Source organism: Leopardus geoffroyi, chromosome A3 (assembly GCF_018350155.1).
Source record: "Leopardus geoffroyi isolate Oge1 chromosome A3, O.geoffroyi_Oge1_pat1.0, whole genome shotgun sequence".
In the NCBI taxonomy this organism is placed as follows: domain Eukaryota; kingdom Metazoa; phylum Chordata; class Mammalia; order Carnivora; family Felidae; genus Leopardus; species Leopardus geoffroyi.
Window position 1 is genome coordinate 117,343,874 of NC_059336.1, and position 27,686 is coordinate 117,371,559.

The window sequence follows — 27,686 nt, forward strand, 5'->3', positions numbered from 1 at the left end:
GGGTTGTAGGGAAGTTCTATTTTTAATTTTTTGAGGAATCTCCACACTGTTTTCCAGAGTGGCTGCACCAGTTTGCATTCCCATCAACAGAGCAAAGGCTGAGAAGGTATTTAAAAAAAGAAAGCAGACTGTATCTCTACTATTTCCCATTTACAATTAAGTCCACACATTTCTTGTTAAAGACTATGTTTCTTTTGTCAGGTTCAGAGGTTAAAAAAAAAAAAAAAAGGCCCCCACATGCAAAAGTCAATCCATGTATACATAACATTAATATAGTAATATCTAAGTAACAGAAAAGACAGAGTCTGTTGAAATGTGCTTTAGTAAATATGACTGTTAATAAGATCACCCCTGAAATTCAAAACATCATCAGAACTGCTTTTATTATAGGAACTTTATCATAGCTTCTACATTAGTACTAGCTCATAATCATCAATTACCTACTTCCCATGGATATGTGGATTTTTCTAAGACCAAAAGGGCATCTTACTTGTACTTTCTAGTAAGTGTCTACAATACTAGCTTAGATGCAATTCTCTGTAAAATTCTTAATCTTGGCATTAAGTCTTAACTGTATGGGAAATGATATTTGCAAAATACAGTTTTACCATCAGTGCATCAAGTACCTGTCTACTTTTTTGAAGGGAAAAAGTTATTTTTCTTGAAGGATTAAAGATCTCTTGTTGCTTTCAGATGACAAATACTCACCTAAAAATAATTACTTAAATATAACAGCAATGGACAACACAAACAAAAGTTGGCTCTTAGAAAAGTTCCTACAATTTTTGTTATGATTCTGTAGTAATAAAACACTTTAAGTTACCAACACTTGGTTGTAACTTGATGACAATCATTAAAACTAGTGTGTGTCACTCTGACATGTCAATTTAAAGCGTCTAAATTACAGTGGTGAATATTTTATCTCATATTGGTTTTATTTTCTCTGTAAATTATCTGTTTAATTTTGACCTCCCAAGTAATTTAGGTTACACTACGGTGTACTTTGACTAATATTTTTACAAAGCTAAAAACGCTTCAATTTAGAAGTCATGCTAATCCATAAAACTAAAAATTTACCAAAACAAAAACACACATGAAATTTCGTTGATTTTTAAGGTGCATGGTTTTCCCCAATTAATCTTTAAGTTCAGAAATACTTTGCAATCAATAACTTCTTACAATTTTAATTGGCAGTTGCTTTTTGCCTCTTACTGGCATATAAAACAATGGAGCACTGCATAATCAAATCACTTCTAAAAGTTGATGAAATGCAGTTAGAGAAACTAAACGTTCTTCTAAAGGTTAAGCATTTGACAAATGACCAAATCTTAGGAATAAATTATCCAAATATTTGGAAAAAAATGATAGATGGCTCAGGGCAATTCCAGCTGTCTTGTCAATTCAAAAGTCCTGCTCCCTCATGTACTCCCGCCAGTATGTACACCCAAATATCCAAGAGCATTTCAAACTTCTCAGTCATCTGAAAACGGAGTAAAACAAGGCAACCTGTTAACAAAGAGTTCACTGCCACAATATCCATGAGGGGTTCCAGAATTTGGGTATATGAGCTTAGATACAAGCACCTAGCTAGATTATGAAGATACTAAAAATCTGCACAATTTATAACTCATTAGGTGCAAAGCAATTTCACATCAATCATCTCATTTAATCCTTTTGATGTCCCAAGAATTAGAAAGGGAAGCTATTATCCACACTATACAACAACAGAAAAATTTAAAAACTTGAAAATCAGGGAGCCCAGGTTTATAAAACTAGAATGAGTAAAAAGCAGCAGAGAAGAATTTAGAACCAGTCTTCTAACTCAACACACTCCCCCCTCTACTACCACAAAAACATTCTTAGTCAAAAGTTTCCCAGAAAAAAATTTAGCAGCCAATAATTGTAAACCAGGTAAATACGCCATTATAGGAAATATCTACCATGCTGTTGCTGTTTAGAAAATATTTTGAGGTATCACACATATACAGTAAAGTACACTAACATTATGGGCATTTACTCAATAAATTTAAAAATTTTAATGTTTATTTCTTATTGAGGTGGGGGGGGGAGGGGCAGAGAGAGGGAGTCACAGAATCCAAAGCAGACTCTAGGCTCTGAGGTGTCAGCACAGAGACCAGATGCAGGGCTTGAACTCACCAGCTGTGAGATCATGACCTGAGCCGAAGTGTGAGGCTTAACCGACTGAGCCACCCAGGTGCCCCAAATTTTAATTATGTATACACCTAAGTAATCACATTCACATCAAGATACAGAATACTTCCAGCAACCCTGAAGGCTCCCTTATACCCTTAACCATTCAATAATAATGCCGAAGGTTACTATTTTTATTTCTTTCAGTATGATTAATCTGACTCGTTATTGAATTCTGGATAAATAGAAATATACAGTATACATACTCTTTTGCTCATTCTTCTGCGAAATCTATCCATGTTACTGTGTTCAGCAATGTTTATCTCCTCTAAACATATTTCCTTATGTTTCCTTCTAGACGCTTTACTATTTTAGCCTATCTCATTCAATAATCCATTGATTTAGCACTATTTATTGTAAAGACCATCCTTTCTCCACAGAACTGCAGGGGGAGATGTGTAGAAAAATCAGATTGACCATACATGAGTGGATCCATTTATGGACACTCCATATAGTCCATTAATCTGTTTATTTTTACAGCAGTACTACATTGTCTTAATTACTGTAGCTTTTTAAAAGAAACTTTATTTTGAGAGACAGAGCGTACACGCACCATATGTGTGCATGTGAACAACTGGGAGAGGGTGAAGAGAGAGAGAATCCCAAGCAGGCTCCACGCTCAGCATGGTGATGGTGGTGGGGGGGCTCAACTTCACCACCATGAGATCACCTGAGTTGACCTGAACCCATATCAATACTTGGATGTTTAACGGACTGAGTCACCCAGACGCCCCTACTGTTGTTTTTTTATAAAGTTATCTCATAATATAAGCATTCCAACTTTGTTAAGATTGCCTTTGCTAATCTAGGTCCTTTTGCATTTTCAAATATGTTTAAAATTGGCTTGTCTATTTCTCCTCACCCTCAGCTTGTGGGAGTTTTAACTGGGAATTAATATATCCAGGGAGAATTTACCTTAGTAATTTTGAGTCTTCCGTAAACATGGTATCTCTTTCAGTTGTCATGTGTTTCTCTCATCAATGTTTTGTAGTGTTTAAGGGGCAGTCCTGCACATTTTCATTAAATTGAATTGAAGGGGTGCTGCTTTGTAAATGTGTTTTATTTCATTTTCTAATTATTTGATGTTAAGTGTAATTGATTTATGAATAGTGACTTTGTTTCCTAGTCTAACAGTTTGAAGATCCCTTCGGATTTACCAAGTATACAACCATATCATCTGTGAAGACTTTTACTACTTCTTTCCCAATCTTTGTATCTTTTATTTTTCTTCTTCATTGAATTGACTAGGACCTCCAAGACAATGCTGAAGAAAAGTGTGCTAAAGGTTTTCCTTGTCCTGTTCCCGAACTAAGAGAAAAAAAAGCATTCAATATTTCTCACCATTATGATAGCTATAGTTTTGTACATACTCAGTTTGCTAAGAATTTTTATCATGAAGGATGTTAAAATTTATCAAATACTGTATCTCATCCATTGAGATAATAATCCCCCTCCACCTTATTCTGTTAATATGATTTATATTGATTGAGTGTTCCTTGGATTCCTAGAATAAACCCCACCACATTATGACATTTATCTTTCTTATTCAATTTGCTAATAATTTGCTCATGATTTCTGTGGCTATATTCATGAGCAATACTGGTCGGTAATTGCCTTTCTTTGATAGTTGTCAGATTTAAGTATTAGGGTTGTGCTGGCTTCAAAGAACAAGTTGGGAAGTGTTCTCTCTTTTTCTGCTTTCAACAAAATTGGCCTAATTTCTTCTTTTTTAAATATTTAAGTCACCAGCAAAACCAAATGGGCTTGGAATTTTTTTGAGAAGTATTCCAACTACAAATTCATTTTCTTTAACATATATAAAACTATTCAGATTTTCTATTCCTTTTTATCAGTATTGTCAAGATTAGTTTTTCATGGGGCGCCTGGGTGGCGCAGTCGGTTAAGCGTCCGACTTCAGCCAGGTCACGATCTCGCGGTCCGTGAGTTCGAGCCCCGCATCAGGCTCTGGGCTGATGGCTCAGAGCCTGGAGCCTGTTTCCGATTCTGTGTCTCCCTCTCTCTCTGCCCCTCCCCCATTCATGCTCTGTCTCTCTCTCTCCCAAAAATAAATAAACGTTGAAAAAAAAAATTAAAAAAAAAAAAAAAAAAAAAAAAAGATTAGTTTTTCATCTAAATTATAAAAGTTATTAGCACTAAGTTATTTATAAAATCTTAACTTCCTTTTAAAATACATATACATAACTTTTCTCCTCTCTGACCCATTTAAGAACAGACTGTATTCTGGGTGGCTTAGTTGGTTAAGTGTTCAACTCTTCATTTCAGCTCAGGTCACGATTTCATAGTTGTGAGACAGAGCTCCGCATCGGGTTCTGTGTTGACAGCATGGAGCCTGCTTGGGATTCTCTCTCTCTTTCTCTCTGCCCTTCCCCACCCTCAAAATAAATAAACTTAAAAAAAAAAAAAAAAAAGATAGCACAGTATAAATTATCAGATCCAGGGAATTTAACAGATATAAATCTTTAATGTGAAGAATATACTACAATTTTAATAATTGTCTCAATCATGTCCTTTATAGCACATTCTTCTCCTCTAGTACAGAATCCCAGCCAGGATTACATTATTGCTTTTGTTTGTTCCATCTCATTAGTCTCCATTACTAGTCACATCTCCTGTATCTTTTTTGATAATTTGTTTTCTATTTCTTACATTATTAGTCTTTCTGGGGATTATCAATTTTATTAATCTTACCAACAATTTCTTTTTTAAACAATTTTAATTCACTTTATTTTTCTTGTATAAAACTATATTGTGGCCGTAGCTGGAGCCTGAGCCCTCTGCATGGAAACTGTGGTGTGGGTCTTTACGAAATGGTCAGTGAATTCTCGATAGGAGATTTGGTGAACACAGTCTCTTTCCAAAGGTCAGGGATGAGGTAACTGTTAAATCTTGGAAATGGCATCAGAAGTGGCCTTGGCGAAGTTGCCCAGGGTGGCAGTGCAGCCCCTGGCCAAGGTGTAGCAATCATCAATACCAGCCATCACCAGCAGCTTCTTGGGCACGGGCTGAGACAATGCCAGTGCCTCTGGAAGCAGGGATGAGGAGCACCAGCACAAAGCCACAACAGCCAGTCACCTTGCATGGGACAGTATGGGCTTGCCAATCTTGTTTCCCCAGTAGACTCACTGCCTGGGGACAACGAGAAACTTGGCCAGAATGATGGCTCCATGGATGGCAGTGGCTACCTCCTTGGAGCACTTAACACCCAGACCGATGTGCCCACTGTAATCTCTGATGGCAACAAATGCTTTGAACCTGATCCACTGGCCAGCATGAATCTGCTTCTTGCACAGGTATAATCTTCAAAACCTCATTCTTGAAGGATGACCCCAGGAAGAAGTCAATGATCTCAGATTCTTTTTATGGGCAGGGAGGAGACAGGTGTCCTCTAGACTTGATCTTCATGTCGTTGACCACCAGGCGGCCCAGCCTAGTGGCAGCCTTGTCCTTGGCTTTGCCTCCGTGAGCTCCACAGCTCCTGTCCTGACCCCGGCTATGGCCCTGGCCCCAGATGCTGCTGCTGAAACCTCTGTGGAAGCCGCCATGGCCTCCCATTCCAGGGCCCCTGGGCCCTCCCACAGCACTGGTGTCATCTGTTATTTGGAGTCTTCCCAGAGAAGAAGCTTCAACATTTTCATTTTAAAAAATCATACATTTGATTTCGGCTCTCATCTTTATTATATCTTTCCTTATTCTTCTACTGTCCTGAAATAAAAATTTAATGTTCAGCCTTCCCCCCTCCCCACCAATATATATTATTATATGTATTTTTAAAGCTATACATATCCCTGTAAGCATTGCTTCTTGCTGCTATTGCACAAGTTTGACATGTATTTTTATTATTATTCAGGTCAATACATTTTATAATTTTCACTGCTATTTCTTCAGTAGCAGTAAAATATGTAAAAGTACACTGCTTATTTCTAAGTATTTGAGAATTTTCTAGTTACATGCTATTGATTTCTAGTTTATCATTACTGAAATCAGAGAACCTGAGATCTCATTTCTTTTAAATTTACTGAGAATTGCTTTTTGGTACTGCATATTGCATACTTTAGTAAATGTTCCATACATATTTGAAAAGTATGTATATCCTGTAGTTGTTGAGTAAAGTGTTGTGTGTGTCACTTATGTCAAATTTACTGTGTTGTTTAAATCTTCTAGATCCTTGATTTTTTCTTTGTTCTATTAGTTACTGAGAAAGGTACGTTAATCTATATAGTGTGGTTTTGTCTATTTTAACCTTTTGGTTCTATCAAGTTTTCCTTTTTGTGTTTTAGACCTATAATATTAGATACCTAAAAATTTTAAGATTATTGTCTCTTCCTGTGGCATTCATCCTTTTAACATTATGCAATACCCTTCTTTACCTCTAGTGATACTTCCTGCCTTATATACTATTTCTGATGTATACAGCCAACCAGGTTTCTTCTGGTTAATGTGTGCATGATGCAGTTCTCCCATTCTGGTGCTTACTCCTCTATCTTTGCCCTTAAATTTAAAATATGTTCCCTGTATACAGTATAGTTAGGTCTTCTGAACTTTGTCTTGAGTGTTTACTCCTTTCACATTTACTATAATTATGGACAAATCCTGTCATTTGCTTTGTTTGTATCACATGTTCCTCATTCCTTTATTTCTCTTTTCTTGCGTTTCTTTGGAACAATTATCTTTTATTACTCCATTTTCTCCTCTGTTATCTTTTTAGTTATATATTCTTTTTCTTTTGGTAGTTACTCTAGAAATAACAAATGCACTTTTTAGCCTTTTGTTCTACAGTTGTCATATACTGCTTCCACATAGTTTAAACCCTACAAACCATAATTGTTTTAAAAAGCATTAATTTATAATTACACACATTTATCCTTATTGTTGCTCATTTACTTCTGCAGTTCTGTGCTTTTATCTGGAATCATTTTCTTTCAGTACGAACTTTACTAGAAAATTCCAGTACCAGTCTGTATCAGTAAATTTTCTCAGCTTGTTTGTGTTTTTATTTTGTTTCACTTAAATTTTTTTTTAATGTTTATTTTTGAGAGAGAGAGAGAGAGAGAGAGACAGACAGAGACAGACAGAGATAAGTTAGGGGGACTGTATTATAGTCTAAATTGGAGCCTGGAGCCTCAGGCAGGCTCCAGGCTCCAAGCTGTCAGCACTGAGCCCGACATGTGGCTCGAACTCAGGAACCGCAAGATCATGAAGGCATCCGTTGCCTTCTCTTCTGAAGGATATGCTCACTGGATTTAGAATTCTAGATTAGCATTCTTCCTTTTCTTTCAGCACCTTAAAAGGACAGTCTACTGTTTTCTGGCATCTGTAGTTTCAGGTGACGTATCAACCATCAATGTTCTCTTGAAGGTCATGTAATGACTTGTTTCCTCTGGTAGCTTTTAAGATTTTCTCTTTTGGGGTGCCTGGTTGGCTAAGTCAGTTAAGAGGCCAACTTCAACTCAGGTCATCATCTCATGGTTCATGAGTTTGAGCCCTACATCGGGCTCTGCGCTGACAGCTCAATTCCATGCCCCCCCCCCCCCCGCTTCTCTGTCCCTCCCCAACTCGCGTGCTATCTCTCTCTGAAAAATAAACATTATAAAGATTAAAACATAAAGATTTTCTTTTTCTTCATTTTTAGCAGTTAAGTCTACGATGGGTTTCAACATAGTTTTATTTGTATTTTTCCTTCCTGGAATCCATGGAGCTTCTTTAATCTTTTGGTATCTTTCTCCCTTTGGAGAAGTCTTGCTCAGTATTTCCTCTATCCTGTATCTCCTCTCTTTCTGGGACTCCCATTATGTATGTTAAACCTTTCCACTGTCTCCTGCTTTCTTTATTTCCCCTCTGTTTTTTTCTCAGCACTGCGTAATTTCTTTTCTTTTTTTTTTTTTTTTAAACATTTATTTATTTTTGAGACAGAGAGAGACAGAGCATGAATGGGGGAGGGGCAGAGAGAGGGAGACACAGAATTGGAAGCAGGCTCCAGGCTCTGGGCCACCAGCCCAGAGCCCGACGCGGGGCTCGAACTCACGGACCGTGAGATCGTGACCTGAGCTGAAGTCGGACGCTTAACCAACTGAGCCACCCAGGCGCCCCAGCACTGCGTAATTTCTACACAACACTTTTTTCCTAGCTTTTACTACGCCGCTGTTTCTACTGTGCTAGTAAGCCCAACTCTCAAATTCTCATTGTTAGTGAATGTACTTTTTCAGTTGTAAAGTTTCCAGGACTCTGATAAAATTTCCCATCATTTCTTATTTATCCTGCGCACATTAAATCAGTTATTTTAAAGTCTCTCAGTGATAACTCTATTTGTTCCCTTTTTTCCTCTGATTTCTGGTCAGTTAAGTCTATTAGCATGTCCTGTGGTCATTTCACTGAAAGAAATATCTGATTATGGATGGAAATTGTATGAGCTCTAGACGACATCTTCCAGACAGTATTGTTTCCTTTCAGTGGTAAGAGTAATAATGACTTACATTTTCTTGAGGGCTGGTCTACTTCAGTTTTGCCCTCAATCTTAGGGAGTGGTCATGATGGAGTATCAATGGAAAATTTAGACTATAATACAGTCCCCCTAATTTGGCAGTCTGAACTTCAACTTTTGCTTCTCTGGCACTAGGGTGATACTGGAATCTCTGCTCAGATCTTTAGCTTTCCAGATACTGTTTTCTTCTGAGATTCTTAGAATCTTCTCTTGTATATGTATACCTTAGAAATCAATGACTTAAGGGGGACCTGACTGCAGATTTTGGGGTTAGAATCTATGTGGTTCTCTCCTCTTTTGGATTTAAGTTTCAATGCTTTAATGGCCTCAGACTTCCATCTCTCCTCTTGAGTCCAGGAAGACTGCCACTTTTTGTTTGGGATCTATTCCCCTATACCTCCAGGAAAAAAGCCAGAGTGATTGGTGAGCTCACTGCTGCTTCCTTTTCCTCAAGGATCAAAACCTCAAAAATTTCCTGTGTTCATTGCTCAAGTACATACAGAAAAGGACACAAAATATGATTATTGGTCACAGAGGAGAAATTTGGATGATTACACACAGAAACTAGAGGAATACCTTGCAAGGACTAAACAGTATGGGCCCTAACCCCATATTTTTTACCAGTCCTGACTGGTAAAGGTCTTCTACTCCTGATAGGAGAATCTTTCTGTGCAAGCATGTCCACATCAGAAAAGGGGGAAAACATGAATCAAATTTGGCCCAATGCCTGGTTTTGTGAGTTTTTACTTTTTAAAAAATGATGGGGGGGGGGGGAGGAAGAGACACATAAAAATTATATGTTTTCAGCATCCATAAATAAAATGTTTTACGGAAACACAACTACTCTTACTTGTTATGTTTTTCTTTTCTTCTCCCACCCCCAACCCCCATTAAGTATCATCTATGGGCACTTTCACCATACAATGGCAGAGCAGATTCATTGTGACAGAGACACAGGGCACTCTTATCATTTCACACTGCTTCTCATGGTACTACGAATTACAGAAATACAGTTATAACTCAACAGTGTCTTGAGTTCTTGCTTGTTGCTGTTCTGCAACATTTAAAAACATTTTTTTACTTTTATTACAGTGCATACTCATCACGCAGGAAAAACGGAATGCAAATGTTGCACTTTTAAAGCACAGTGGAGTGTAGATTATTCTGTTACTGAATTAGACAGCTAAGCATTGTATTTATAACATTATAGCTATGCTTAAAAAAATACAATATATGTTCACATTACCAGGCTAAGCACTATCATCACAACATTCCTATTTCACTCAAAAGCAAAGACAATTTAAACATTTTAAATGGAATCTCATCACAGCAGAATTTCTTCACAAAAATAAAAATGAGACTGCAACCAAAATTAAATTTCCGACTGGCTACTGTGTTAGCAAGCAAGGAAAGCCATGTACTAATGGTGAGTTCCTGAAATCATGTTTGATTGGAAAAGCCAAAGAAATAGGTCCTGAAACAATATTCTTGTTTAAGACTATTACCCTTTCTGTAAAAACAGTTCTTGAAGCATCGACGACAACGGGAGCAGTATTAACCAATCATCAGTTAAAAAAACAAATGAGGAACACCTAGGTGGCTCAGCTGTTTAAAGTATCCAACTTCTGCTCAGGTCATGATCTCACTCAGTTTGCGAGTGAGAGCCCCACACTGGGCTCTGTGAACTGACAGTGTGGAGCCCGCCTGAGATTCTATTTCTCCCTCTCTCTCTCTGCCCCTCCCAGCTTGCACTCGTGCACGAGTGCTCTCGCACTCTCAAAATAAATAAATAAACATTAAAACAACAACAACAATAAAAAAAAAAAACAATAAAAAATGAGGGCATCTGGATGGCTCTGTCAGTTAAGCTTCCGACTTCAGCTCAGGTCATTATCTAGTGGCCTGTGAGTTTGAGCCCTGTATCAGGGCTCTGTGCAGACAGCTCACAGCCTGGAGCCTGCTTCAGATTCTATGTCTCCCTCTCGCTCAGCCCCTCCCCATTCATGCTGTCTCTCTCAAAAATGAATACATGTTTTAAAAAATAAAAACAAAAACAAATGATTTCAAGTGGTTTTCCTTGGCTCTTCGTGACTTCACAGATACTACCAATACCTAACTGTTGCCTTATTTAAGGAGCCAATACTAAACTGAGTGACTGAAGAGTTAGCCTTGAATTAGCTATCAAAAATATTTTCAAGAAGCTGAGAAAAACAAAAGAAAAAACGGTGGTAAAAATATACATGGAGCACAAAAAAACCCTAGTTGGACAATTTTACAAACTTGTGAACATTTAAGGTGTTTATAGTGTATGGTGCAATTACTCAGTAGAAAGACACCTTACCATGTATTGTTGGCTCAGCGGTAATCAATAGTGCACATCATTAGCACTCATGAACTACTGTCAGTTCCGTGAGTATTTGTCAGAAATAAAAGCTGAATATCTCAAATTGCTCTACTACACAGCAGTTCAATGGCCTAGTAGTGATAGTTTTATTGTGATTTTTTTGAGCTCCGGGCCAATACTGAAATTTTTCTGAATGACAACAATCACTATCACTATTATGGGTAGTTTAATAAATTAGATTTTGTTGCAAACTGATAATGTTTCTTAATGATTGAATCTAAAATTGTAAGGCAAAAAAATATTTATATGTGAAATGTATACTGTGGTAAGTCATTATGACAACTAATGATGCTTGAATTCACAAGCAAATGTCAAAGCTGCTTTACACACTCCCAGTGCTGTCAAAGTTAAAACAAGATCTTCCTTTCCTCACAGATTTGCATTAAATATATTTTCTAAGCTCAAATCACAGTTCCAACAGAACTCTTCAGACGTCAGTGCTAGTGCACACTATACCAAAATCTATTTAACTGTGTAGGTGAAGAGCTTCACTTTGCCCTTGATTGGAATTGATTTGTGTGCTGTGATAACATAATAAAAGGCAAATATTAGGAGAGGACTAGAAGAAGTCTGTAAATACCTTCCAAATGATAACTAAAATCATTAACTAAAATCACATTCTTGTGACTGATATCAGTATTTGGCAATACCTATCCATGTTAAAAGATACCTTCCAAGATGAAATACAGATCTCATTACAGATCAGCATTAACAGATGAACACTTGCAATCAATTTTGATGACACAGAACACTAACTCTGAACCTCAATTAAACAAAATGTTATCTGATGCCAAAAGAAGATACACCAATTGCACTTAATCATTATATTTCAAATTTCATATTCATGTAAAAAACCTTTTCAATGCAGGTTTGTCTTTTAAATCACAAATGGTGTTGGGCGCCAGGGTGCCTCAGTCAGTGAAGCAGCCAACTCTTGACTTTGGCGCGGATCATGATCTCATGGTTCATGGGTTTCAGCCCCATGTTGGGCTCTGCACTGACAGTGCAGAGCCTGCTTGGGATTCTCTCTCTCTCTCTCTCTCTCTCTCTCTCTCTCTCTCTCTCTGCCCCTCCTCTGCTTGTGCTCTCTCTCAAAATAAATACACTTAAAAAAAAATAAAAATGGTGTGTGATATGTGTTTTTATGTGTATTGTGTGTATATTAAATTTTATCTTTCAATAACCATCTGCTATTTTCTCCGGCAAGTTCTCACAATAACTGCCTTCTCTAAAACAGAAAGGATGTCAAGAAAAAAGAACCAACCCCATTACTATCTATCATATCTGCCCCATGAAATCTTAGGAATCTTCCATAACCTTTAATATCTTAATTCACTCTACACCCCCCCAAAATTCACTCATGGTTACACATTAATCAACAGCAAAGTTAACTTCAATCCAGACTTGCTAAATTTCCTGTTTTTTTTTCTGTAGGATGAAGTGGCTATTTCTCCCTATTTAGCATGTAAGTCTCCCTTTAAGCCACAAAAAGTAAAAACGGTAAAATTTTTACAAGTGGTTAAAATGTGGAATTTTGGTTTCAAGTGAAAGAATTAGGCAGCTGTCACAATTTCAATTTATCTTAAGTCTGACTGATAGGAATGATTAATGTGGCCTTCAGAAGCTCTGTATATTACCTCAAACTGTAATACTGTGTATATATATATGAACATACATATTTTTCTGAAAAGGCCTATGGCTTTCATGAATTCTCAAAGGGGCCTGTGAAGAGTCATAAATTAAAAAGTGATTCCAGATATACCAGTAAACAAATGATAAGCAAAGAATAAAGAAGTAGCAGATATAGCTGAGAGCCAGATGTTTCAGAACAGAGGAAGAGTGCCCTAGCTCTATGGTTCTCCAAGCGGGATCCCCTTTTTCACTATGTTGACATCTGCACGACACAGAAGCCAATGGTGGGCAAAACTGCTAGCACCTTAGCACAAAACAAAATCAGTCGTGCCAAAATGTACTGGTGGTATTCACTGCCATGCATTTATAGTGAAACACAAAGAAGTCCAGTTTCACTTAAGAATGCCCTCAAGTAGTAAAACTTATCAATTTTATTAAATCTCCACCATTGAATATACATCTTTTTAATATTCTGTATAATGAAATGAAAAGTATCCATTAGGCATTTCTGCTACATACCAAAGCACAATGGCTGTGTTCAAGAAAAGCACTCGTGTGACAGTTTTAGCTCTAAGCGGATCTAGCCACATTTTTCATAGAACATCTTTTTTACTGGAAAGCGTAGCTGACAAACTATAGCTATTTACACTTAGATTTAACAGATACTCTTGAAAATGAACAAAGTGAGGCTGTGTCGTTTCAAACAAAACAACTGACAGCATTTGTTGCTAATGATAAAAATCAACCTTTCAAGTGAAAATTAAAATTTTGGAAACTTTGTATCCAGCACCACGAATCTGACAGCTTCTTCCATACTTAAAGACTCTTCTGATACCTTGTTATATCAACAAATATGATTTTTTGATATTGTGTAAGATGTATCAACATTAGAACATCTGCATAACTCGATGTAACTGATAATGACCAATGCATGTTATAAAGAATGTATAAGAACCATTTAAGTGTAAGACAGGGGCACCTGGGTGGCTCAGTCAGTTAAGTGTCCGACTTCGGCTCAGGTCATTATCTCACGGCTAGTGAGTTCAAGCCCCCCATCGGGCTCTGTGCTGACAGCTCAGAGCCAGGAGACTGCTGCAGATTCTGTGTCTCCCTCTCTCTCTCTGTTCTCCCCCGCTTGCACTCTGTCTCTGTCTCTCAAAAATGAGTAAGTGTTAAAATAATTTTTTTTTAAGTGTAAGACGGATCAATGGATTTTAATGTAAAGGAACAAAAAAACTCAGATATTTCTGATTCCACATTACAATTAACCTTTAAGAAATTACCACTTGTTGATTAGTACAACATTAAAGAATATCATTAAAGAATAAACACAACATTAAAGAATATCCACAATTATCTAAAAAGACTAATAAAATACTCCTTCACTTTCCAACTATATGTTATATGATTAACTTCTACAAAACCAGACATTAAAGAGGTTTACTTATCACTATATTTCTTGTTTTAGAAAACATTATTTATGCTGGCATGCAATGGACCATTATTTTAAATGAATGAAAAAAGATATTTTAAAATTGTTTTAATCTCTAACACAGTATTAATAAATCATATAAATAAAAGCTCTTGTCCTCTTTTCTTTTTAGGAGTATATAAAGTGGTCCCAAGAGTCAAAAAGTTTGAAATCCACTGCTCTAGTCCCCAGCCAAAAGAAGGCATACAACAAATTTCTTTAACTTACTTTTCACCATCTTATTCTGCCTAAAATTGTCTCTGCCCTTCAGCACCAACACTATGTCAAACCAGATTACAAACTCCGGATGCTGGAAATAGGAACAAAATGTTTTACACATATATACACATATATGAAAAGAGTGGTTGCATGCAATAACACAATGTGGAGGACACAATACATGTTAGATCCTCATAAGGAATGGCCTTCTCAATAATTACTACAGGAAGGGTTCAGGGCTCAGCAGCATAAAAAGTCTTCTACTGCCTATTTCTCAGTTCAGGTTTATACCAAACAGAAACAGTAACAACAGCTAACATTTTCTGAGCTTTTATTTGTATCAAAGGGTTTTATCTGTTTAGTCTTTACAGATACATTATGAAATAGACACTATCATCCCCAATATGCAGAACAGAGGCAGAGCTGAAATTAAAATACATGCAGAACCTGTATCCTAAACCAGCATAAATACGGCCTCCCACTGTAACAATACTTACAGATATATCTTGAGTAAATACACAACTGAGTAAACATCTGATTAGCATAACTACTGCAGTTAAGTTCAAAAAACACATTCCTTTCTATCACTGTGTAAACTTAGATCTCCTCAGAAGGCTGGTCATTTTCTCTCACTACTTTGGTTCAATTATTTGACAAATATTCAAACAACAGAGATAACCTACGAACAAACACCTATGAAGATTCCTTCCCAATTTATAGAAGTCATTATAACCGTGAATTATAATATTAAAGAAAGCTACATAATAGATGTCCTTATTAAACTCCTTTTATTATGAAAAGTAACTTTTGATTTCTCTAAATCTTAAAAATAGAGGAGGTAAAATTAGAGGAAAAGTTAAAATGGTGTTATTAAACAAATACTCAAAGCAAGAAAATGCTTCTGTGAATCTGTAATTGACTAGACTGGAACTTAGCGATATTCTGATGAAGATTCTGGGGATAAAATTCTTTTATGGTGAAATAAACTGTGTCACCTCCAAATTACACAGTGTGGGCACATTATCAGAACCCAAAGGCCATGTTTCCACTATTACATAAGTAACTCTTACTTGTTCTTGCAGGTAAATTTGGGAAGGGAGAGAGAGGCCAGGAATTTTCAGGAAAGTTATGTATATACACCCTCATAAATCACTCTGCTACATGAGTAGAGCAGAAGCAGGATAAAGGACAACTGCCACTGTCTTTCTACTACTTTTTCTACTGTATTACAAGAACCCACCTAGACCAGGGACTGAATTCCTCCAACACTAGGAAAAGACTGGCTAGTGGTTTTTTTATACTTGCTAAACTTCAGAATGAGTTTCTGCATTTTTAGTCCTTTACCTCTACCTATGTAATGAAGACTATTTCCATTAAGGCATTTTCAATTTTATCTAACAGATGTCGTATGGTGTATTTCAGAGAATAGAGTGTAAAAAAAACTGCATTTCACCTACCAGTAACCAAGACTTCGAAGGTAATTCAATTCAATCTTGGGGAGACATAGAGGGTGTACAAGAAAGAGATGTGTCCTTGATCACTTTCTCCTTCCTATATTCACTGACCCTCTATCTTTCCAGGAAAAATAAGCCTTCGAATGGCTATATACAGCTGCTAGAAGGGCAGGGATTGCTGCTTGAGGGTATTAATTTGTATCCACTAAAAATTAAATCCTAGAAAACTCAACTGGGAATTCCCATCCTCCACCACATCACTCCTAAACCTACCTCATTTACAAACCATTTCTTCTCTTTGCATCCACATATCTCAACTCTTCCAGAATAACTTTTGTTTCAGAAATAATGAGATTTCAATTATTATTTCTAAATATTTTGACATTCTTATATAGTTATATTATTTTACCTCTGTTAGAACTGAGAATACGTGCCATTGGAATGAATACTGTTAAAATAGTAAATATGGAGGGGCGCCTGGGTGGCGCAGTCGGTTAAGCGTCCGACTTCAGCCAGGTCACGATCTCACTGTCCATGAGTTCGAGCCCTGCGTCGGGCTCTGGGCTGATGGCTCAGAGCCTGAAGCCTGTTTCCGATTCTGTGTCTCCCTCTCTCGCTGCCCCTCCCCCGTTCATGCTCTGTCTCTCTCTGTCCCCCCCAAAAAAAATAAATAAACGTTGAAAAAATAAATAAATAAAATAGTAAATATGGAAAGCAATAGAGAAAAAAGCCTGCTAGATATAATTTGTTATCTTCCTGTTAACCCTAAATCTTAAAATATAATCCTGTCTCTAGACTCAAATGTAAATAGATTTCTAAATCCCAATGAATTTTAATCTTGGATTTAGATATTTACCAGAAAAGCTTCAGCTTTGCATTTAAATAACAAAATAAAAACACTTCTGCACTACTTTAAACTTTCAATGTTTCCCTCACTTGTTGGAACAACGAATTAACAGGAAAACAAACCTAATCTCTGAATCAGTTAAAAAATGTACCACCTTTATGCATCCTCTGGCTTCTCATCTAGGAAGCAGCAAGGGAAGAGCAAAAGTATCCCTCAGATGATCTTTCCTACTCCTCAACCTGCTCATTTCTAACAAACCTGGCCTTGGAACTATATATAAACAACACTTTCCTGCAGAAGTTGGGGTTGCCAGGAACAAGCAGACTAGCACTTCCTTCAAACTGCCTAACCTTTAGACTTCTGGATCACAACTAAACAATTTAAATCGGAGAAAAAAAAGGCTTTAAACAGTCTGGCAGTTCCTCAAAAGGTCAAACATATATAGACTTACCATATGACCCAACAAATCCATTCCTAGCTGTAGACTCAAGAGAAGTAAAAACATGCCCACACAAAAACTTGTACACCAATGTTTATAGCAGTATTATTCTCAACAGCCAAAAAGGGGAAACAACTCTAATGCCCAACAAGTAATGAATAATAAAATGTGGTCTACTCATACAATGGAATATTATTCACCTATAAAAGGAATGAAATACTAAGACATGACACAATATAGATGAATTTTTAAACATTAGAAGAAGCCAATCACAAGAGGCCATATATTATGTTTCCATTTACATGAAATGTCCAGCACAGGCAAAATCCATAGAGATACAAAGATTAGTCGTTGCCTAATGCTGGGGGAGGGCTGAAAGGAAAAAGGGAGTGTGTTGGCTAATGGGAACAGGGCTGTGTTGGTGAAAATGTTCTAAAATTGTGGTGATGCGTGGGCAACTCTGTAAATATACTAAAAATCATCAAATTATACACTTGAAGTAAGTGAATTACATAGTATGTGAATTATATCTCAATAAAACTTTTATTTAAAGAGGATTTTAATGTGCTTTTATTAATCTATTTAATTTTTCAAGTCCATTCCATTTTTTTAACTTTCTTTTTTTTTTTTAACTTTTTTTTTTTCAACTTTTATTTATTTTTTTTGGGACAGAGAGAGACAGAGCATGAACGGGGGGAGGGGCAGAGAGAGAGGGAGACACAGAATCGGAAACAGGCTCCAGGCTCTGAGCCATCAGCCCAGAGCCTGACACGGGGCTCGAACTCCCGGACCGCGAGATCGTGACCTGGCTGAAGTCGGACGCTTAACCGACTGCGCCACCCAGGCGCCCCCATTTTTTTAACTTTCAAAAGGACACAAACAAAGCTTCCTATTTGCTTAGTCTGTCTCAGCCTGACTAAATCTTTAGAATGCATAACCCACAAGAACGGAAATGATCACAGAAGTTCCACAAATTCAGAGATATATACATACACACAGATATATATGATAAACATAACAAAATATAGGATCTACATAATAGGCATGTGTTAATTATCATCCGGTACAGCCCAGTTTTTAGACACTTGGATAAAGTCTGGTTGGGAACAGCTAGTGGGAAGCAGTTTTTCACACTATCCTCTTTCCAAACAGATCCATCTACTCATTCTATTTCACCTCCTCCCAAAATAAACTCAACATTTACAATTTGAACAATGTTTGCAAGGTGATTATGCTATATTCCTACGGCCACCCTAACTCCTTTTGGAACTAATGATCAAAGTAAAAAGCTTTCACTGGGTTTTCCAGGACACCCACAGGAACTAGATTTAAACAATCAGTCAAGAGCATTATTATAAGCCACGAGAATGTGGTAACAGGGTTCACTACAGGGGATAGAATCACAGGCGTCCTTGGCTTTTAGTTCTAAGTAAAACTTAACCCAATATACTGGAGGAATACGCACTATTCAAATAAGAAATTAGTATATGGTTTGCATTAAATAACAGAAAATTTTAAATTGTTCTGAAGGCACTTTGAAAATATTACATCAATGATATGCCCACTCAAAAAAGAAAAGAACACAAAAGCAACTTATAAAATATGGTTACCAAACGTGTTACAGCCCACTGGCAATTTGATATAATAAAAAAGAAATCAAGAGCATGCCTTGGAATTACAATCAACATTTTTTTTTTTTAATTTTTTTTTTTTAACATTTATTTATTTTTGAGACAGAGAGAGACAGAGCATGAACAGGGGAGGGGCAGAGAGAGAGGGAGACACAGAATCTGAAACAGGCTCCAGGCTCTGAGCGGTCAGCACAGAGCCCGATGTGGGGCTTGAACTCACGGACCGTGAGATCATGACCTGAGCCCAAGTCGGATGCCCAACTGACCAAGCCACCCGGGCGCCCCAACAATCAGCGTTTTAAAATAAGATGAAGTTCTGCTGATTTTTCCCATGTGGAGACATTCTAAGTTTTGTCTTATATATCCATTTATTTTTTTTTTATTTTTTAAAATGTTTATTTATTTTTGAGAGAGAGAGACAGAGTACAAGCGGGGGAGGGGCAGAGAGAGAGGTAGACACAGAATCTTAAACAGACTCCAGGCTCCAAGCTGTCAGCACAGAGCCTGACGTGGGGCTTAAACTCACCAACCACAAGATCATGACCTGAGCCAAAGTTGGACGCCCAAGTGACTGAGCCACCCAGGCATCCCACTTATATGTTCATTTAATACTAAAAAAAAACAAAAACACCTACTGCAGCTATTTAGCTAGGCAGCTTTACAAAACACCATCACTTGAATCTAAATGAACTTTAATGAGCAAGTAACATCACTGAAAACAAAGGCAGACAAAAAAAAAAAATACGTCTGTTCTGGATGTCTTGAACAGGTATAGATTCTGGAAGAGGAAAAGAGAAGGAGCCTGCAGAATTTAAGAATTCCAAGGAGGGACTGTCAAACTAAATATACTTCCCAGGATCGAGAAGCAAGTAATGAAACTCTTTTACTGATGGTAGTGTGTTGAATATAGACAGAGGTCGCAAAAGCCCAGAAATCACTTTAGCCTGGAAGCTCCCTGGGTGAAGAGATTGTGTTTTATCTTTGGATTCCTGGTGATTGGCATAAAGGAGATCAATATTAAAAGGGGAAAATGTCTACACTATTTCTCTCTCTCTCTCTCTCTCTCTCTCTCACACACACACACACACACACACACACACAGGCGGGGGGAGGGGGAGGTTGTTTAAAGCCAGCACCAAATATTAAATCTGAATTCACAAAACTAATGGAATCCCTCAGCCTATTTTTCCCTCCGTATCTTTTTTCCAATAAACTCGAACAATCCACTAGTGAAGTTTCTTAAGTATCCTAAAAAAGTGCATCTGATTTAAAAGGTCCCAGATCAAACATTTTAAAGCACAAAATCTACTGTTTTATGCCTACAAAGTATACAAGTATGTAAGTACATGAAAAATAGAAGTGAAGAAGTTGAAATACAAACATCAGATTTTTAAAATACTTAAATTTACAAACTCAAGTTTAAAATGTGTAAGAAAGCGGGGCCCAGATTCCCCCAAAAGTTATCAAGACATTAAAATGTTTAAGTAGCTATACTTCCCTCTTAGAACAATGCACAATCACAAAACAAAATTTCTTCCAAAGCAAGTATCTCGTAGACCCAGCAAGATGTCCACATCTGTTAAAAGTCCACCAAGACTTAAGCAGTGAACACGGGCTACAGGCACCAGGGGGCCTCCCAAGAATAACTCGATAGTAAAAGAAAAGGTAAGTAAGAGTTCCTGGTAAAACTTTCCTATCCAGTCTTAAGACTGCTGGAAGGCTTTCACATCTGGAGCAAATAAACTGTAGTTTGTTACACAACCGGCACATACAGAACTGACGAGAAACCAACACACAGACTGAAAAAAGGAACTAGCCGGCCCCTCACCCCCAGGAATACAATTTTCTTTGATGATTTTCCAAATATAAAAATATACCGCGCTTCGCTGTTGTCAAGTTACCTTCAGGTAACCTGAAAGCAAGTAAGTTAGTGCATATGCACTCTAACGATTTCCAACAGAAAAGGCTAAATTTTTTTGAAGGCTTAGTATCTTTTCTACACACTCACAAAGCAATTAGTGGTGAGGCAAATTTTAGGGTAAAGGGATTCAGTGGCAAAAGACTGCGATTAAGTGTGAATAATACCCTGGTCTCTCCATCTCTTCCCATTCCCTCTATCCCCCACCCCAACATAAAACTGTTCAATAAAAACAGAAGGACCAGGAAACTTCAAAAGCAGCGAAGACTTGTAAATACCTTTCACACACGAGAGGCTTTTACAATAAAGTAGACCTTTCTAAGTTTGTGCAGAAATTAAATCCTGCTCAAGCCTGTTAAACTCTCAAACCCGAAAGCCGATCCCGTCAGCAAACGTGTCTACATATTCTTTCTTGAGTGCATCTTCAGCTCGAGTCAAAGACTTCTGTTTTACTATTTTTTTTAACCTAAATAATAAATAGGAGGCACTCCCGCTAATGTTATCCCCTCCTTTACGAGTTCGTCCTACAGCATCATGCAAAAATGCAGAAGAGGTCCAACAATTGTCTTAATGAGAAAATTTTTATAAAATTCACTCCCGGAACAAGAATTGGAGGCAGCCAAGGGCAATGCACAAAGAGAACAGAGAAGAAATACACGTTCCACGGACATACAATGCACAGAAACTCGCATCCTCGCACCCTCCTTGGGAAGGGTCACCCAGCACCCTTGGGCTCCTCGTAGCCCCCGGCCAGCGCGATGCCATGACGGTCCCCGAGGGTTCGCGGGGACATTGCCCGCCGGGCCACCCGCGGGGACAGCCCCTCTCGAATTGCCTCCTGCCGACCGTGTTCCTGGAGGCCGCTCCCCCCCCCCCCCCCCCGGCCAAGCAGCCTCTTCGCCCCCCTCCTCCTCAGCCGCCGCGGGGCGGAAACGGGGGTCCCCTCGGGTTCGGCGGCGAGGGGGAATGAGGGCTGAAGGGGGCGCCCCCTCCTTGCGGCAGGCCGGGCCCCGCACTCACCCTCCAGCAGTCGGGTGATGAGACTGTCCACGTTCAGCTCCCCGTCCGCCATCTTGTCGGCACCAGACGCTCCTTCCCAGCAGCGGGAACAAGGGCTTCACGGCGGCGGAGGCTGCGGCGACGGCTCGGCGCTCCCTCACCTACAAGTCACGCGGCGTTTCGACCCCGGTTCCAACTCCCTCTTTTCCCCGGGCCCTCCCCCCACCCCCTCCCCACCAAGTAGTGGAGCGCGCGTACACTCGGGAGGCCCACACGATAAATAAATAAATAAACAAGTGGAGCCCCCAAGAACCGGGCCGCGTCAGACCCAGCCGCCACCTCCTCCTCCTCGGCACCGCCCAACTCCGCAAAGCTCACCAGCGCCGCCGACGGCCCCACCCGCAGCTCCACTTACAGCACACCACCCTTCCCCGCCACCGCGCCACGCAACCCTCCGCGCAGGCGCACGGCGCACGCCTCCGCGGCCCCCACCACAGCCCTGGCTTTTGCGCAATCGCACTGGACTTCGTTCTCCCGCCGCTGCCGCCGCTGCTGCTTTCGCGCAGGTGCGTCGCCCTCACTCGCCACTTCCACTGCGCCGAATCGCCACGGCGGCGCAGGCGCCCCGAGGCTCGCGGGGCTCGCCGCGCTGGGGAAGCTCCCATTAGGCAGAACGAGCGTGGGCAGCGGCTGACCTTCCCGCTGTTCAGCTGCCCTGGCAGGGGCCCTGTGCACACCGCGTTGTTGTGCCCTTCCCAACCCTTTTTTCTTTTCTTGTCTTCCTTCCCTAGTTTTGCAAGCAATTCCTCATGTTTCCGTTAATCGGGAAACGTGGACTACATTATCCACGTTTGAAACCCAGGTTTGCGCGTTTGGGAAGCAAGAAGGGGTTGAGTTACTTTGATGGAAAAGTTTGACATTGCAAACGAGGGATTTTCTACCCCATCATTCCACAAGGCTAGTTGCCCAAGTGTCCCTGGATGAAATACGTTAAAGTGGGCTCTGGAAAGGTCAGCAATAATATTTCAACGTGGGTACCGCTCTCTGCCTTCTGTGTAGTACATCCACACATCTTACATCTTTATTCACTCTGTGCATACTATTTTATCCCAGTGCTTTTTTTTGTCCAGACCTCCGTTATATTAATCATCCTGCCTTGTGATTGTTTATGAATTTGTCTCCTACACTCGACTGTAAGCTTCTACAGGGTAGACCCACCAAGTGTCTGGCACGTAGAAGAGACAGAGAAAGACGGAAGTTCAGAAAGGTTGGTTGCCTAGCTGTTCTTTCCACATAATTTCACCTCGAGAAAGGCAGGAGGGAGAGTAGCCACGAAAAAGATACTCTGGCGAGCCAGAGTTTTTGGCCTGTTCTAAGAAAGTGGTCAGATCAAAGGTCTCTACTCATTCCTCAGGTGTTAGTCCAGAAACCCAGGCAAGGTGCTGTCCTGAGGTCAAGGCAGTGCTTCTTCCACTCACCTATCACTAATAACTAGCCAACTTTGAGATTTCTGTATGTACTCTGGCACTGTTTGAAGAGTTCTACATTATCTTATTTAATCCTTAAACCAGCCCTATGAGGTAAGAACTATTATTATCTCTACTTTGCAGATGGCATTAATTGAGGTACAGAATGATTAATTATGTTGGCCCAAATCACACAAGTAACTAGCATATCTGGGATTCAAACCCAGGAATCTAGTGCCAGTGTCTGCATTCTTAGCAATTGTGAAATGTTATCATAGTACATGTTAAGCTGAGACTTAAATATGCATGTGCTATCTCACAAACTTGGAAAGTAGAAACCAATCGAGTAGAAACTCGATTGTCCAATCGAGTGCTTTATAATGGCCCAGATGACTGACAGAGCTAGGATTTCCTAGTGCCTTCCCCCCCCCCCCCCCCCCAGCCTTTTCTCCATTTCAGGATTTAGCTTGTATATCGACAGTGGGCATAGGACAGTTGACAAGCAATAATGGTGATCCTGAATAGTTTTCACAGGCTCATTGCCAGTTCATGTTGGGGCTTTTAGGGTGAAGAAATGGCTCTTCATCACACTCTTGTTCTGTTAAAGAACATTTATTTATACCCTGTTTTATTCCAAAAGAAGGGATTTAAGGTAGCTTATGAAAATACATGCAGTAGGATAAATTAAAAGTAAGTAAAGAGAAAAATAGGACCAAAAAAAAAAAAAAAAGTGGGAAAGATAAGATAAAGCCAGCAGTTTTGTATGCAAAATGCATGGTGCTAGATACTATTGGTTTGCTAGGGATAGGCCACAAATGTGATTCTCAGCTTTTTAGCAACCAGGGAAAAGATCAGTTGCAAGTGGAGTAAGTGTTCTAGCTGAGCTGGAACTAGGACTCAAATACACCGGCTGTGGTTTTGGATGCCACTTCCCCACATCTCTCCCATGAAACTCTTTGAGAATGACAGAATGCTTGGGAACAATTAAGTGACTGCTTATCTTCCAACTTTCATGGGACCCGTGAATCCCATGAAGCTTTGAACCCTGTCCACAATTAGGGTTTAAATACATGCAGACATGTTTAATAGACAAGGGACACCCAAAGGAAACTGTATTGCACAGGGAGAAAGTAAGCTTCTATAGAGAAATCACCACAAATGGGGCAGCGAGAGGCCAGTCTCAACAGAGTTGTGGGAGTCAGAAGGGATTGGAAAGTGATCCTGAGTACTGCCTGCAGATATCCCCTTCTCTAGGTTTTCTAGTGCTTTGGAATCCTGGGAAAGAAAAGGCCATTATAAAAATGAAAGAGCTATATATCACTAGGGGCCCAGTCAACTTTTCTGTGGGATCTCCTTCCAAAAGAATTACATTAGAATTCAGATTCAGAATTCCTCAGATTTTGAAGTTTAACTGGTACATATACTACATATTATTTAGCACCCCAGAAGCTCACTCACAGGCAGCTCACTATAATCTGAAACATTGTATTTTTCAAAAAGAAAATCATATGAATATTCACATCACATAAGATAAATAAGATGACATTATGCTTCATATCAGTACAGGTTAGATTTGCCATTAAAGTAGTCCCCTCTTTTGTCCCCGGAATAAAATGTATTTATTGAAGGAAATTTTGAAAACAAAGATAAAATATAAAAATCATCTATGATTTCACCAGCTATAGATAACATCTTTCCTATCATATACCTGACTATATCCTATTTTATGAAATTGGGATCATGCTTCACTTCCATTATATCCTGCTTTGTTAAATGAGTTTCATATTTACATGAAACTCAGCTTGCAAAGTTTAGTTGAACTTTAAATTTTTTTTTTCAACGTTTATTTATTTTTGGGACAGAGAGAGACAGAGCATGAATGGGGGAGGGGCAGAGAGAGAGGGAGACACAGAATCGGAAACAGGCTCCAGGCTCTGAGCCATCAGCCCAGAGCCTGATGCGGGGCTCGAACTCACGGACCGCGAGATCATGACCTGGCTGAAGTCGGACGCTTAACCGACTGTGCCACCCAGGCGCCCTGAACTTTAAAATGTGTATAAGAGATTGAGGACAGAAGAAGAGGTAGGAGCGGGAGACCTGGAGGCTGCTGGAGACAATCCTACAGGCAGTAACAGCAGAGGCAGTCGGAACCACCATGAGGTTCAGAGGTAGGTGAGGACCAAATAGAGAGAAGCCCTGCTTGGCAGATATGGGAGGAGATATACTGAGGAGACTTGAGGTCTGTCCTGTTGGTGGAGTAGGGGTCATCAGTTAGGGAAGTCAGCAGCTCAGAAGCAAGACTGCCTCTGAGGAGGCTGCCAAGGGTGTAACAGACGTTCGTTGGGCCAGGCACTGTGGGGGGATAGCAGCCCTGTAAAGAACCCACACCTAGAGACCAGAAAACTTCAGAGCAAAGGACTGGCCAATAGTGGTTCTGGCTGCCTATAGGGAATTGCCTCTCAGTCTTTCTGAACATGTGGCAAGACTCAGCAAAGGGACCATGGTGAGGTCCTGCTTCTTGTTAGACCAGGATTGTTAATCTCACAGACCAAAGGGCAAACTATTAGCTGGGATTCCCAACCCAGTGGGGGCTTTAGATAATGGTGTGCTGTAGCCATCTTACGCTGGCTCATGAGAGTCAGTTGTTAAACTTTCAGGAATTCTGCAAGCCAGTTGTTAAACAGAGCCATGATTTAAAAATTAAATTATATAGACTTACAAATGAATAAATTATACTAGAAACAAAGGTAACGATTACTCAAAACTCATCATGTCCTGTTTATTTCGCTGCATTTTACTATTATGTATATTCTAGAGGTTGTTTACATCTACTGTATCTATATGATGGAAACACCATACAATGATAAGCTACTATGCATCTCTTTTCCAACTCCATGTTCAGTGATATCACACTGGCCATCACAGAAATATTTACAGCAAGGAAATTAGCAAATGCTATGAATCTGTAGGGTTTTTTTCCCCTCTGCCATATTGTTGGTTGTTAAACCTTTACCAGTACACCACTGGGCTTAGGGAGACGTTTGGGTTACACATGCCAATATCCTTGGGTTATTCCAGAAATGTCTGTGGAGGGGACTTGGACTTCCTGATATCAAGGGACGTGGGGAATCATAATTTGGGGTATTAATATCATCATTATACATGTATTATCTGTTTCTTCCAAACAGAAAATGCCTGGGGTCCATCAGTGCCCATTAGATAAAGACAGACCAGTGCTCAGAGGACCCCAACCATCACTATGCTGAGATGTCCCTGTGGCTTGTTCTCAAACAAGGCACTTTGGAACATAGTGAACAGAAGCCTCATTACTCCTTTTAGTAAACACAGCATAGACTTTAAAAAAAGATGTTTCATATACTATTCAGTATTGGCCAATAGCCAATAAGATGTGAAATTAAGTAGGTTTAGGTGGCAAAATGTGGAGGCTATGGTAGTGATGTACAACTCTTTGTGCCCTGACTAATCCAAAATAGCTTCTACATGAATGAATCGGCATTCATTGGTCTGTCCTTCCATAAATGTAATTCCTCTTAATCAAGTCTTTAATAAGTCTACAGTGGCAGCAAGTTCTAAATTTTACTAGATACAGCTTGAGGGCAGCCATCTGTATATCAAATGCTATAGGCTTTTGTGGTCAGCTCAATTCAAGGATATTGAGAAACCACACAAGGACACAGAAGCTGCCCCTTGCAATCCACGGCCAGGCTGAGGTGGTACACCAGGTCAGAGCCAAGACTGTTTTTTGAGATTTAGTTTTGGTTTCATTTCAATACACATATGAGAGAATAACCAAGTGCCAAAGTTACCAGCTAAGTCATAAGGCATGTCCTCAGGAATTTTAGCCCCCCAAATTTTAAAGCCAGATATAACCAAATGCCTCTTCCCCTGCCCTTGGCCAGTAACTGCCCCACCTCCCAATTCTGACCACGTAACACACACATACAAACTCTCAGTGGAGCATTGTCTTTTAGGAGAAATTTCTGGTAGAACCTTCATGATAAAATGATTGGAAATAAATGCCTAGTAATTTATTACTATTAGTAGTAGTATTAGTATTAATAATAATAAATGCTATATAGAACTGTTAACTATAAGGCAGTGACAGTTGGATGGGCAGATACCACAAAGGATGATGATTTAATTTTTTAAGGGTTGATCCTGTGGTCCTTATTTTTCTCGTAATTAGATTACAGGGCCAGCTGTCTATTTAGGTCACTCCTAGTTTGTTACAATAAAACCATGTCATCTGCATATATGAAATTGTTTCTCTTTAGGTGCTCTCCCGTCCTGCTCATTGAAATAATATATGAGGAAATAACTAAATGTGTCTGTCAGTGAAGGAGAGTATACAACATGTGAAAATTTGTTTCCAAATAAAACAATTTAAATATTTTATTTCTAATGATGGCTGCTCTCCTCATACAGCAAATCCAAATTATGTATGAGTCACCTTTTCAGTTGGAGAAGGTTTACTT

The 27,686-nt window shown here is 39.2% G+C and overlaps 1 protein-coding gene and 1 pseudogene across 3 annotated transcripts in view; both read right to left on the reverse strand.

Annotated features, from left to right (window-relative positions):
• PPP1CB (protein phosphatase 1 catalytic subunit beta) overlaps positions 1-22,237 on the reverse strand; it is a 44,344-nt gene extending 22,107 nt beyond the window's left edge. Inside the window, exons 1-2 of one of the 3 annotated variants that reach the window (XM_045447295.1) lie at positions 22,103-22,237; positions 21,746-21,885 (exon numbers count right to left, since the gene is read on the reverse strand). In XM_045447295.1, coding sequence (XP_045303251.1) covers positions 21,746-21,797 — 52 coding nt within the window. In that variant the 5' untranslated portion in view covers positions 21,798-21,885; positions 22,103-22,237. Of the gene's footprint in view, positions 1-21,745 lie in introns of all 3 variants that reach the window. The other 2 variants (XM_045447297.1, XM_045447296.1) reach the window with 2 other exon arrangements.
• Positions 4,579-5,868, reverse strand: LOC123579760 (annotated as a pseudogene).
• Positions 22,238-27,686: the final 5,449 nt, after the last annotated feature.